General features: G+C 45.1%; 1 protein-coding gene across 1 annotated transcript in view; it reads right to left on the bottom strand.

The window, feature by feature from the left end:
* RNF40 (ring finger protein 40) overlaps positions 1-13363 on the bottom strand; it is a 150785-nt gene that overhangs the window by 14825 nt on the left and 122597 nt on the right. Inside the window, exons 15-17 of the mRNA XM_033945511.1 lie at positions 13061-13210; positions 12668-12880; positions 12329-12454 (exon numbers count right to left, since the gene is read on the bottom strand). Of these exons, the coding sequence (XP_033801402.1) occupies positions 12329-12454; positions 12668-12880; positions 13061-13210 (489 nt within the window). The remainder of the gene's footprint in view (positions 1-12328; positions 12455-12667; positions 12881-13060; positions 13211-13363) is intronic.

Below are 13363 nucleotides of genomic sequence, written 5' to 3'. Positions count from 1 at the left end.
GAGGCAGATATGCAAAGCGTGATGGTGATGGGAGACTTCAACTACCCTGGGATAGACTGGAGTATTGGACACTCAAACTGCACAAGGGAGACCAAATTCCTGGAAACCACGAGGGACTGTTTCATGGAACAGCTGGTCACGGAACCAACACGGGGGGATGCAACTCTCGACCTAATCCTCAATGGGCTAGGGGGACCTGCAAAGGAGGTGGCGGTGCTAGAACCCCTAGGAAACAGCGATCACAACATGATCCAGTGCAAGCTGGAAATTGGACCATCAAAGGTGAAAAGATCCACAGCGACAGCACTCAACTTCAAAAAAGGGAATTATGATGGCATGAGGAAATTGGTGGGAAAGAAACTCAACGGTAGCGAAAGGAAGATGGAGTCTGTAGAAAAAGCCTGGTCCCTACTCAAGGGCACGGTGCAAGAGGCACAGAACCTGTACATCCCCAGATTCAGGAAGGGGTGCAAAAAAAAACCGAACAAAAAACCCAGCGTGGATAACAACTGCAGTAAAAAAGGCGATAAGTGACAAGAAAGCATCGTTCAAAAAATGGAAAAAGGACCAAACAATGGACAACCAAATGGAACACAAAGAACACCAAAGGGAGTGTCACCGTGTGGTTAAAAAAGCTAAAAGGAATATGAGGAGAGACTGGCGGGGGAAACAACAAACTTCAAATCATTCTTCAGATATGTGAAGGGGAAGCAACCGGCAAGGGAAGAAGTGGGGCCATTGGATGATGGAGACAAAAAAGGAGTGGTAAAAGAGGAAAAAGAGATAGCAGACAGGTTAAATAAGTTCTTCACGTCAGTCTTCACGAGGGAGGACACATCCAATATTCCGGAACCGGAGGACATCGTAAATGGGGATCAGGATGAAAAGCTGGTCCAACTAGAGGTAAGCCAAGAGGATGTCCTCAGGCAGATAGACAGACTAAAGAGCGACAAATCGCCAGGTCTGGACGGCATTCACCCAAGGGTACTCAAGGAACTAAGGAACGTAATAGCAGAGCCACTTCGCCAAATATGTAACCTATCCTTAAAAACTGGAGAGATCCCGGAGGATTGGAAAATTGCGAATGTCACACCCATCTTCAAGAAGGGTTCAAGGGGGGACCCGGGGAACTCAGGCCGGTGAGCTTGACCTCGGTCCCGGGAAAAATGATGGAAGCACTGATTAAGGACAGTATCTGTGAACACATAGAAAACAATGGACAGCTAAAGTCGAGCCAGCACGGCTTCTGCAAGGGTAGGTCATGCCTCACAAACTTATTGTACTTCTTTGAGGGGGTAAACAGACAGGTGGATAAAGGGGAATCCATTGACATCATTTACCTTGACTTTCAAAAAGCCTTTGACAAGGTACCGCACGAAAGACTGCTTAAAAAGCTGTGGAGACACGGGGTGCAAGGGGAGGTCCACCGATGGATCAAAAACTGGCTGGCGGACAGGAAACAGAGGGTTGGAGTGAAGGGCCATTACTCGGACTGGCATGGGGTCACGAGCGGAGTTCCGCAGGGGTCGGTGCTGGGACCGCTCCTGTTCAATATATTTATTAATGACCTGGAGACAGGAACAAATTGCGAAGTTATTAAATTTGCGGATGACACCAAACTCTACCGCAGGGTTGATACCATGGAAGACTGCGAAGATCTGCAAAGGGACCTAACGACGCTAGAAGAATGGGCCAAAAAATGGCAAATGAACTTTAATGTAGGGAAATGCAAGGTCATGCATGTAGGGAAAAAGAACCCGATGTTCAGCTACAAAATGGGAGGATCACTGCTAGGGGTAAGTAACCTTGAAAGAGACCTGGGAGTGATGGTGGACACGTCTTTGAAGGCGTCGGCACAGTGCGCCACAGCCTCAAGAAAAGCAAACAAAATGTTGGGTATCATTAAGAAGGGTATCACGACCAGGACGAAGGAGGTCATCCTGCCACTGTATCGTGCAATGGTGCGACCGCATCTGGAGTACTGTGTCCAATATTGGTCGCCGTACCTCAAAAAGGACATGGCGGTACTTGAGGGAGTCCAGAGAAGAGCAACTAAACTGATAAGAGGTATGGAAAACCTCTCATATACTGACAGACTGAAAAAGCTGGGGCTGTTCTCCCTGGAAAAGCGGAGACTTAGAGGAGACATGATAGAAACCTTCAAGATCCTGAAGGGTATAGAAAAAGTAGACAGGGACAGATTTTTCAGATTATGGGGAACCACAAGTACAAGGGGGCACTCGGAAAAATTAAAAGGAGACAGGTTTAAAACAAATGCCAGAAAGTTCTTTTTCACCCAGAAGGTGGTGGACACATGGAACGCGCTTCCGGAGGCTGTGATAGGCCGGAGCACGTTACAAGGCTTCAAAGAAGGTTTGGATAGGTTCCTAGAGGATAAAGGAATTGAGGGGTACAGATAAGAGTAGCGGTAGGTTATAGGGATAGTCTGGGACCATTGCTCAGGCAATGGGCCTGATGGGTCACCGCGGGAGCGGACCGCTGGGCGAGATGGACCTCTGGTCTGCCTCAGCGGAGGCAACTTCTTATGTTCTTATGTAGATATTTTAAATGCAACAAATCTTTTTTTTTTGTTATGAAAGTAAATAAAATTAAGAGGAGAAAAAAGCTACTATTGTTTACCAAAGAAACAGCCAAAAAGTAACAATAAAAGACTAGCATTTATATATTTCAAGAGATTGCAGAAAGAGAAAAACAAGCAACACTATCTGGAAAAGCTAACAGAAACCAGTAAAGTATTTTGGAAAGCAAATATGCAAATAGAAGAAAACACCCAAAACAGTACGAGGGGTGGGGGGATAGGGTGTGTGCAAGATTATTATTTTTAAACTACCGTATTTTCACGTAGATAACGTGCACCCGTGTAAAACGCGCACACGGGTATAGCGCGCGGGAAACCAAAATATATGTTAAAAAAATTTTATATACCACGCACACCCGTATACCGCGCATGCTGCCCCGACTCTCCCGTCGCCGCCCGACTCTCTTTTCGCCCGCCCCGACTCTCCTCTGGCCACCCCAACTCTCCTTTCGCCCGCCCCGACTCTCCTCTCCCCCTTGAAGTCCTGTCCCCACCCTGAAAGCCTGATGCCCCCCCCGACGTCCGATTCACCCCTCCGCAGGACCGCTCGCACCCCCACCCCGAAGGACCGCTCGCACACACCCGCACCCCCACCCCGAAGGACCGCTCGCACGCACTCCCACCCGCACCCCCACCCTGAAGGACCGCTCGCACCCCCACAGCCTCCCGACCACCCCCCTCATCATGTAGAAGCTCCTACCGGTGTCCTGCTGCTTCTTCTTGGCGGTCCCGGCCCTTCTGTGAGCCCTGCGTCTGCACTGCTTCGTCTTCCGGCGGTCCCGCCCTTTCTCGGACGTCAGAGAAAGGGCGGGACCGCCGGAAGAGGAAGCAGCGCAGACGCAGGGCTCACAGAAGGGCCGGGACCGCCAAGAGGAAGCAGCAGGACACCGGTAGGAGCTTCTACATGATGAGGGGTGGGGGGGGTCGGGAGGCTGTGGGGGTGCGAGTAGTCCTTCAGGGTGGGGGTGCGGGTGGGAGTGCGTGTGAGCGGTCCTTTGGGGTGGGGGGGTGGGTGCGTGCGAGCGGTCCTTCGGGGTGGGGGTGCGAGCGGTCCTGCGGGGGGGGGGGGGTGAATCGGACGTCGGGGGGGGAACTATGTAAAATAAAATTTGTAAAACGCGCTCACGCATATAACGCGCAAGGTTATGCACAGTTTGTAAAAATCGTGTATAACGCACGCGTTATATGCGTGAAAATACGGTATATATCTTAATGACAAGAGAAGTACAAAAGTGGCACTGTAAAACTCAAGGGTGAAGGAGAAGAGTATGTAGAGGCTCAGTCGAATATATGAGCCAGGAAGACCCCATTCCAACATCTATATTCTAACGCGCTATTCCACAATTCATTCCATTTCTAATTTCTATGATTTCAGACAGTTTGACCTCAGGATATGTTCCAACTCCTTGGAAATTGTCAACCATTGTCTAATAGCTAACATTTCATTTATAGCAAAAATAACTGAAAAAGTTATATAATCACAACTACAAGACTTTTTTTTTTTTTTAATTCTTTATTTACCTTTATTTTACATCAAGAGAAATTCTTTGATAAAGAAACATAACAATATCCAAAAGGAAATAAAATATTACATAGCACTTATACAATACCATGATAGCAGTCCACAACTAAGGAGAGAGAATCAAGGACATATCAGGGACAGCTGATTATAACAAGAAACCAACAATATTTCATAACATAAATACAGAGCACATCGATTGTATTTACTATATGGTCTGGTTGGTGACTTCAGTGGGCATCTGAGGGGATATGGAAGCCACTTTACCCTCCAAGAAAAATTGTAATTGATCGGGTTCATAAAAAACATATCTATTTGTTTGATAATTAATACAACATTTACATGGAAAGCGCAGCTGAAAGGTAGCTCCTAACCCCAATACAGATTGACGTAACATTAGAAATTTTTTACGACACAATTACGTCCATTTAAAGACATCAGGAAATATAGCTATTTTTAAACCATAAAATTCAACATTCTCAGTCCTAAAGAATAGACGAAGGACTGCTTCTTTGTCTTGTAAAAAAACAAAGGTCACAAGCAATGTAGCCCTTTCAGAAATTTCAGAATATGAGGACTCAAGAATATTTATTATGTCTAGTTCAGTCTGTTGATTTTCTAAGTCCTGGGTCGTTGGTTTAGGAATATTTAGATAGTATAATTTCTGTAAAGGAGGCATTGAGGTCTCTGGATATTTTAAGACTGAAGTTAAGAACTGATGAAAAAGTTCCTTGGGTGATTGTAATCTGGTAACTGGAAAATTAATTAGCCTTAAATTTAAATTCCTGTTGGCATTTTTCAGATTTTCAATCTTCCTGGACAACATTGCTTTATCTTTAACTTGAAGATTAGAAATTTTCTGTAAATCAGAGACCTATTTCTCAAATTTGTCTAGTCTCTGGTCTTGGTGTTGAATTTTCCCTTCAATATTTTTCAATTGTAATGAAGAAGTTTGCATAGCTGTAATAGAATAGGAGCATACCTTGTGAAGGCTTTCAATAGCCTCCCAGAGTGCTTCCAAGTCAATCACCGGTGATTTCTTCAGCAGGGTCAGGAGGGAAACAGGAATCGTCGATGAAACTGAAGAGTCCAAATCAAGTTTAAATGTTCCATTTCCTGAACCGCCATGAACTCCTAGTCCCCCCATCACTGGCAATTGATGTAATGGATCCAGCGAGACTGGAACTGCCTCCGGGGTCAGGGGTAAGCTAGATAGCGCAGGCGGGGTTGCTAATATCCCCGCCACTTCCTGCAACGCCGTTGGTGTCTCCGACATTCTCCCTGAGCGTTGGGGGGGCTCCTGGACCAGCTGGGATAAGCGAAACTTCGCTTCCCGAAGTCGAGATTGATCCCTCTTGACGAGCCGGAACGCCCTGAATAACCGGGACAGCAAAAGATGTTATTGCTGTCTGGTGCGTTAGCATGGTGGCGGAGGAGGCAGGAAGATCACCCCTCTGTTTCCCTCTGCGCTTGGGCATACTGAAGAACCAAGCATGAAAAGGTAAAGGATAATTAAATTGCCAATGCAGGGAGAGCCTCCAGCTATGCGACTAGCTCCGTCGCCATCTTGAATCTCTCCTACAAGACTTTTTAACAAAAACTAATGTTCTACATCCTAATCGGACAGGTTTTAGAAAATATAGCACTGAAATCTCTCTTTTAGGTATGACTATCTACATTTATTATCATTTATTTCAAGCAAAATCAGTATTACTTCTGCCCCTTGACTTGTCAGCGGCTTTCGATTATACACTTCTCACTCCATATTCGTTGGTTCAGTGCTCATGACTTCGGTTATTCGCAGTTTTTACCTTGCTGGATCCACCCTCTGAATGACGTCATCCTAGAATGCCACAGAAAAGTTTGATGCTTTTTTTCAGCACTTGCTTCAGCGTGGTCTGGCAAATGGCAGAGTGCAGAAAAGGAGATTATGTACTTACCCTGGTAAGATCTAGATAGGTGAGACATTCTAAACCATAGGGTTATTTCCCTTTACCCGCATGGACTGCAGAAGAGAACCATTCCAGATTTTCCACTCTGCCTCTAGAGTACTTCACAGGCTAGCTTAGCTCCTCCCTTCAGTCAGAACACAAGCATGAAAGGACACGCATCTGTGAAGCAGAGGCACCTGTAACAACAGGCTAAATATTGTTTTGCTCAAAACAACTAAACAGCACCTGTAACTGCCAAAATAGGCTTCAAAGGAGCTCAGGAACATATATGCCCCTAAGGCAGGGGTGTCAAAATCCCTCCTCAAAGGCCGCAATCCAGTCGGGATTTCAGGATTTCCCCAATGAATATGCATGAGATCTATTAGCATACAATGAAAGCAGTGCAAGCAAATAGATCTCATGCATATTCATTGGGGAAATCCTGAAAACCCGACTGGAATGTGGCCCTCGAGGAGGGACTTTGACACCCCTGCCCTAAGGGCTGACCGGTCTCCCCAAAACAAGTTGGTAACAGCGAATGAGACTGAAATGTGACAGTGAAGTCTGAAATCTGAATCTGAAAACAGGCCCAGCAAGGACAGGACTGGGAGTCTAGAATGTCTCACCTATCTATTGGAAAAGATATTACCAGGGTTAAGTACATAATCTCCTTTTCCAGTGCAATAGGTGAGACATTTTAGACCATAGGAACGTGCAAAAGCAGTTCCCCATAGAGTTAGGGTGGGCTTGCTGTGCCGGCCTTCAAGAACAAGGATCCAAAAGCTGAGTCCCGTCAGGCAGCAACATCCACTCTGTAAAATTTGGCAAACGTGAAGAGATGACCATGTCGCTGCCCTGCAAATCTTTCCAGGAGAAACAAATTGTGCTTCTGCCCACAAAGAAGCCACACTCCTAGTAGAATGCACCTTAACTGAAACAGGAGATTGTTTTCCTGCCAAAATGCAAGTGGAGGAAATGGCCCTACGGATCCACTGGGAGATCGTGGCCTTAGAAGTGGGAGTACCTCTCTTCATCAAAAGCATCAGCACAAAGAGATGATCAGAAAGGCAAAATCATTAGTGACCTCCAGGTAACGCAGCAGAACTCTGCGCACATCCAACCTTTTCAGAAGACGATCTTGATGTTTGGAACCTGTCGCCTGAAAAACAGGTAAACACACCTCCTGATTGAAATGGAACGTTGAAATCACCTTTGACAAAAAGGAAGGAATGGTCCGAAGCAAAACTCCCGTCTCCGAAATTCACTGAAACCACTTTTGACAAAAAGGAAGGAACAGTCCGAAGCAAAACTCTGTATCTGAAATTTTGAGGAAAGGGTCTCCACAAGACAACGCCTGCAGCTCAGAAACCCTCCAGGCAGAAGTGATGGCGACCAGAAAAAACAGTTTTGATCATAAGATCCAGAAGCGAGGCATTGCGAAGAAGCTCAAATGAAGCTTTGACAAAGCCACATTAAGGTCCCAGGCTCGGAACGGATTCTTAATGGGAGAACGGATCCGAAGAGCCCCTTTCAAAAAAACAAGCAACATCTGGATGTGCTTTCTTGTTTTGTGCTGTGGCAATGAGATTGAGGTGGGGTTGTCCCCAATGTCGTACAAGCTTCAGAAACGCCCGAGACAACAGGGTCCTTTCGCCAGGATCCAGACTCTTACGACTTAGGAAGTCCGCTTAAACATTGTCTACTCCGGCCACATAGGACACTGTCAGTGTAAGGAGATGATGTTCTGCCCAAAGGAACAGAAGTCGAGCCTCCTGAGCCAAAGGAGAGCTCTTGGTCCCTCCCTCTCAACTGACATATGCCACTGCCATCACATTGTTGGAAAAAAACTCGAACAGCTTGCCCCTCCAGATGAGTCTGCAAAACTTTCAGGGCTAGCCGAATAGCCCTGAGCTCCAGCCAGTTGATGGACCACTTCCTCTGCGATGGTGTCCAACAGCCCTGAAGGAGATGATGATCGCAGCCCTGAAGGCTGGCATCTATGATTACCATAATCCAGGAGGCAATCTGCAATGGAATACCCTTGCAGAGCGACTGTGGATGAAGCCACAAGGCCATGCTTACTCTGGCCTCCAACGTCCATGGCAGCTGCATCTCCAAGGCATCCCAGTTTGGTGCCTACCGAGAAAGCAAGGCCCCTCGCCCAGGGGACCACATCCAGCGTGGCTACCATGGATCAACCAAATTAAAGCCCACCAGATGGCAGCAAAGACTGAAAATGACCCTGGAGGACAACCAGCCCTGGGCCAGATGCACAAAATAGCGACTGACGGAATTTGCCAACCTGATTCTCAAAACGGCTCACCGCGTGGCTTTCCATGCGGTTGTACATTCTCTGATTCTTGCAGGCAAACAACCTCATTACTATAGGAGGAGGGGGATCTAAGGCTTTCCTCCCACTTTTGATTTTTACAAGTGATGCATAATGCAATTGGAACACTGGTCTTCCAGGTAATATGCAGGTAAGAGTATGCTTACTCTGGCCTCCAACGTCCATGGCAGCTGCATCTCCAAGGCATCCCAGTTTGGTGCCTACCGAGAAAGCAAGGCCCCTCGCCCAGGGGACCACATCCAGCGTGGCTACCATGGAGCCCAATATCTGCAAGTAGTCCCATGCTGAAGGAACCAACTTCAACAGAGCTGAAATCTGCGCACACAGATTTTGTCTGCAAGGTTCAGGCAGATAAACGCGACCCTCTGCCTTATTGAACAGAATTCCCAGATATTCTAAGGATTGCGTGGGCATCAGGTGGCTCTTCCTGAAGTTGACGATCCAGCCCAAGGATTCCAGTACATGGAGCACCCTTTCCGCCGAGAGCACCCCTTTTCCAACGAGGGTGCTCTGATCAACCAGTCATCCAGATACAGGTGAACCTGCAACCCCATCTTCCTCAGATGAGCTGCAACTACCATCACCACTTTGATGAACATCCGAAAACTGATAATGCTGCTCCAGCACATGAAACCTTAGAAATTTGTGGTGAGATGGAAAAATGGGGATGTGCAGGTACGCTTCCGTAAGATCCAAGGAGGCTAGAAACTCCCCCTGGAGACACCGCCGCAATGACCAACTTCAGTGTCTCCATCCAGAACCGAGGAATCTTGAGAGCCGCGTTCACATGTTTCAGATCTAGAATAGGTCTCCAATCTTCTGACCCTTTCTTTGGCACAGTAAAGTAAACCGAGTAACTGCCTTAGCCCAAAAAAATCACTTGGCACTGGCTCTATTGCTCGAATATCCAGCAAGCGCTGAACCGTAGCCTGGACTCTGCGCGCTCTTTCCTGACCCCTCCCTGCAGGAGAGGTTACGAACCATTCGGACAGGGGTTGGTTGAATTCCAGCTTGTAGCCCAATCAAATAATTTCCAAGACCCACTGATCTGTTGTGAACAGACTGTGAAACAGCCAGGGCAGTCTGAGAAACTGATGTCCCCGAAGAAATACTGGTCATAGCACCAGTATTGCTGGTTCCAGCTTTTATTCAAGAAGAGCTTAAGAAAGGACTAGCGGTTGTCTCCTTCAAAGTATAGATAGCTGGTCTCTCATGCTTCAAATCCCAGACTAATAAAAGGACAGTGGCCTCTCATCCAGATGTGTCCAGATTTTTATAACACAGAGATATCCAAAAACTCTATAAAGCACTTTGAAGATTTCTTTTTTTGTGGTGGAAGGGGGAAGGGCAAATGAGCAAGAAATCTAGGATCCCATTACACACTAATACTCTCAAAAGAAAAAGGGTGATCTTCAAGTGGAAGAGTAGCCTGGTAGTTGGTGCAGCGGGCTGCGGTCCTGGGGAGCCGAATTTCCACTGCAGCTCCTTCTGACCCTGGGCAAGTCACTTAACCCTCCATTGCCCCAAGTACAAAAACTTAGATTGTGAGCCCACTAAGGACAGAGAAAGTATCTGTATATAACGTGTACAGCACTGCGTACATCAAGTAGTGCTTTAGAAATTATTAGCAGCAGTAGTATAATACAGCCTGTAGACTGTAGCAGATACATGATTGGATGTGAAGTACCTCAGAATTCACATTCCTGGTCCTCGAGGCTCATATTCTGTTGCAAGAAAAACCTCACAACTTGATAGGAAGATTTGGGGTCATGCGCTACGGACATATACAAGACAAATAAAGAAACAGTTATGTAAAAGGCTTGGTCGTAGTCCATTTGTTTCTAATACAACTATTCAAAATGATCTCGGATATTCTTCACATAAGAATTTGGAAAAATCTCCTGGAAGACCAATCATGTCAGCTCATATCTTAAAACCAGTATTGGTTTTTATCAATTATTTTTTTAAACCCACAGCTATGCAAGGAGATTCATTTATTAAAGATAGCACTCATTTTTTTTTTTTTTTTTGAATATTTTGGACAAAATAGTTCCAGGGGATTTTCTTTTCACAATGGTGACTCTAGACATGGTGTCCTTATATACAGCCACCCCACAATCTGAAGCTCTGAACATGCTGACTGATGTGCTGGAGGAATGTGAAAGACCTCATTTAATCCCTACCAATTTCTTAATGAAGAATAGCTATGAATTACAGGTGGTGGGGCTCTCCCTTGGGGTTCATAAGAGATTACAGGAATTATTTACAGAAGATGCAGGAATTTCTCAATCGGTCTCTTACTTATATAAGATTATCTGGGACACACTGCCCCCTAGATCGCATGAAGATTTGACACACAAATGGAGTGATGAGCTGGGAGTGATTATATGGGACTCCGATATCTGCCAAGCTATTGCACGCATACCTACACTTATAACCAGTTTAGTGTGGAGAGAATGTACCTATAGAATGTTACACAGAGCATACTTCACTCAAGTGCAAGCCTTCCAATTGGGCTTGACAGATTCACCCCTATGTAATAAATGAGCTCAGGAAACCAATTCCTTTTCCCATGCCTTCTGGAAGTGTCCCAAGATTAAGTCCTTTTGGAATCAAATATTATGTTATTTGGGCAGGCTATGATACACTCCTGTGTTTTCCTCAACATTAGGGGTTTTGTTTGGAAAGGCTGCTTCCTGTGGAATTTTTAGAAAGGGGAGAAACTTGCTGCTTCAGAAAGCTTGTATGGTGGGCCACAAATGAAGATTATACATGTGCTTACCCTTGAAGAACAGATATCACAATGGGCAGTGTCATGGTCCTCCCCAAGGTAGCTTCAACGTTTGTGATGATTAGCAATGGCTAAGTCGGCAGAACAATGGGAGCAATCACAGATTGAGAAGTTCCACATATGTACAATAAAGATTTTTAAAGAATAATTTTAGAAAGACTTTCTATATATAAAACTTGTTTTTGTATGTAGAAAGCATGTTATGCAAACTTTTCTTGCAAAAAAATCAAAAAGGTAAATTTACCAACAAAATAATACCAATAAGTAGACACTCACTTGACAAACATTCAAGTTCCACAGCGCTTTTTTTTCTCAACTTTCAGGTTTGGAGCACAGGTTTTTCTCAAATTTGTTGTTGAGATTTATACTGTGCTCCTCCAAATGTAAGAGGAGCTTATGATAATCAGACTTTAAGCCTGTGTGGTTTTTACTATTCATCTTGGACTTGAATGTCCTGCTTGTTTGTCTGAGGCTCAACTTGATTAATTACTGTGAGAGCCCAGTTGCTCAGTACAGTGCTGTGGAACTTGAATATATGCAAAATTTTCTACAATATACATGTACATGCATATGACTAAACATATAGAGCAGCGGTCTCAAACTCAGTCCGCCAGGTACTATTTTGAGGCCCTCGGTCTCTACGTGATTGTGAGGTGGAGTCCAATCACGTGCAGATCCAGGAAAGCGCTTGCGTGAGGTTACAGCAGTGAGATGGGCACAGAATTGGGCAGAGTTTGAGGTTTGTACATACATTTATTGCAAAATGCAAAGAATGTGTGTTTAATTTGGCAGACATTCGCATGAGTATTTATACCTGTGTGTAAATACATACATGCTTGCTGCCTCAGGTTGCACATATAAACAACAATTTTGAAAAGGAAATGATACACATGTACTTTCACTTCCCAAATCACCACTTTTTAGGAGGTATACAGATGTGTTCTAAAATTAATTTTTTAGTTTTTAACTGAAAGTTCTGTAAATATCACTCGGCTTGACGCCAAGTGAGCCATTTTTAAAACATGGTGAACCTGTTTTTCTTTACAGAACTACAGACTTCTATTCACTAATACAGACCCCTATGGGAATACAAGTGTGCTGAAAGAAGGATTTAAGAAAGGAAACAGTAAGCACTTACTTTTCTCTTATTAAGCTCCAGTGCCTGAGTCCGCAAAGTCAGCTCCTTCTCAATACCACCCAGATTTCCCTGAAGGATATGCTCCTTCTCCTCCAGTTTCTGCACCAGGAGCAGCTGGGAATCTACCTGTAGGTCAAACAGCAACATGTGACAAAATCACTTTGGATAGTAACATTACATAGTTCCAACAGTGCTTACATTGATTATGTGTAATTTTGATGTTTGTGCTTTGTGTTGTGCCACCCAGTTTTCAGCACTACAACATAGTATCTCCCTCTTCAGTTCTAAGATTGGAGTTAATCATTTGGTGTCAGCTGGGGTCATGTCATCATACCATACCTGTGATTTCAGACCCAGCACACGGTCACATAGCTCCTCTTTCTCTTCCCGAAGGAGCTTGTGGATCTGGTTGGATTTGATGCGCTCAGACATCAGTTTGAAATTGGCATCATCCTTCTCTCGCAACTGCTGCATCAATCGCATGTTCTGCTCCTGCATGTCTTCAAAGGCCTGACCTGTCACATCCATCTCTGAAAGCAACGCCTCCTCCTCCTTGATAAATAATTAGAGAGCACATTAACTCTTAAATAACTCTTTTCCCACCCTCCAGTACATCTGTGTCTCATGGCCACTTTTCTTGGGAAATCAAAGTATAATATTGTCACTCAGTAGCTGCTTATCTCAAACACCCATTCACAGGAGACAAATCTACCTTTTTCTCACATGCCCTACCTGCTTAGTGGCTGCTAGTTTCTTCTGCAAGTGGTCAATCTGCTCTTCTGCCATTCTAATCTTCCTCAACGCATCCTCGTCTGCCATCTTCTTACTCTCCCGTTTTTCCTTCTCCTCCAGCTCCCGTATCCGAACCTTGAGATCCTCCACCTTAGAAAAGGAAAGAGTGAGACTGTAGGACTTATAGACAACCCTCATAATATGACGCCAGTCTGCATAGTGACAGAAGATGGGCTTCCATTATGTCTATGCTAGACCAGTCCAGAATGAATGGGTTATGTCCGTTTAACAGCAGATGGAAAC

This window comes from Geotrypetes seraphini, chromosome 5, assembly GCF_902459505.1.
Source record: "Geotrypetes seraphini chromosome 5, aGeoSer1.1, whole genome shotgun sequence".
NCBI lineage: Eukaryota > Metazoa > Chordata > Amphibia > Gymnophiona > Dermophiidae > Geotrypetes > Geotrypetes seraphini.
This window is presented reverse-complemented; position numbering and strand designations above follow the sequence as displayed.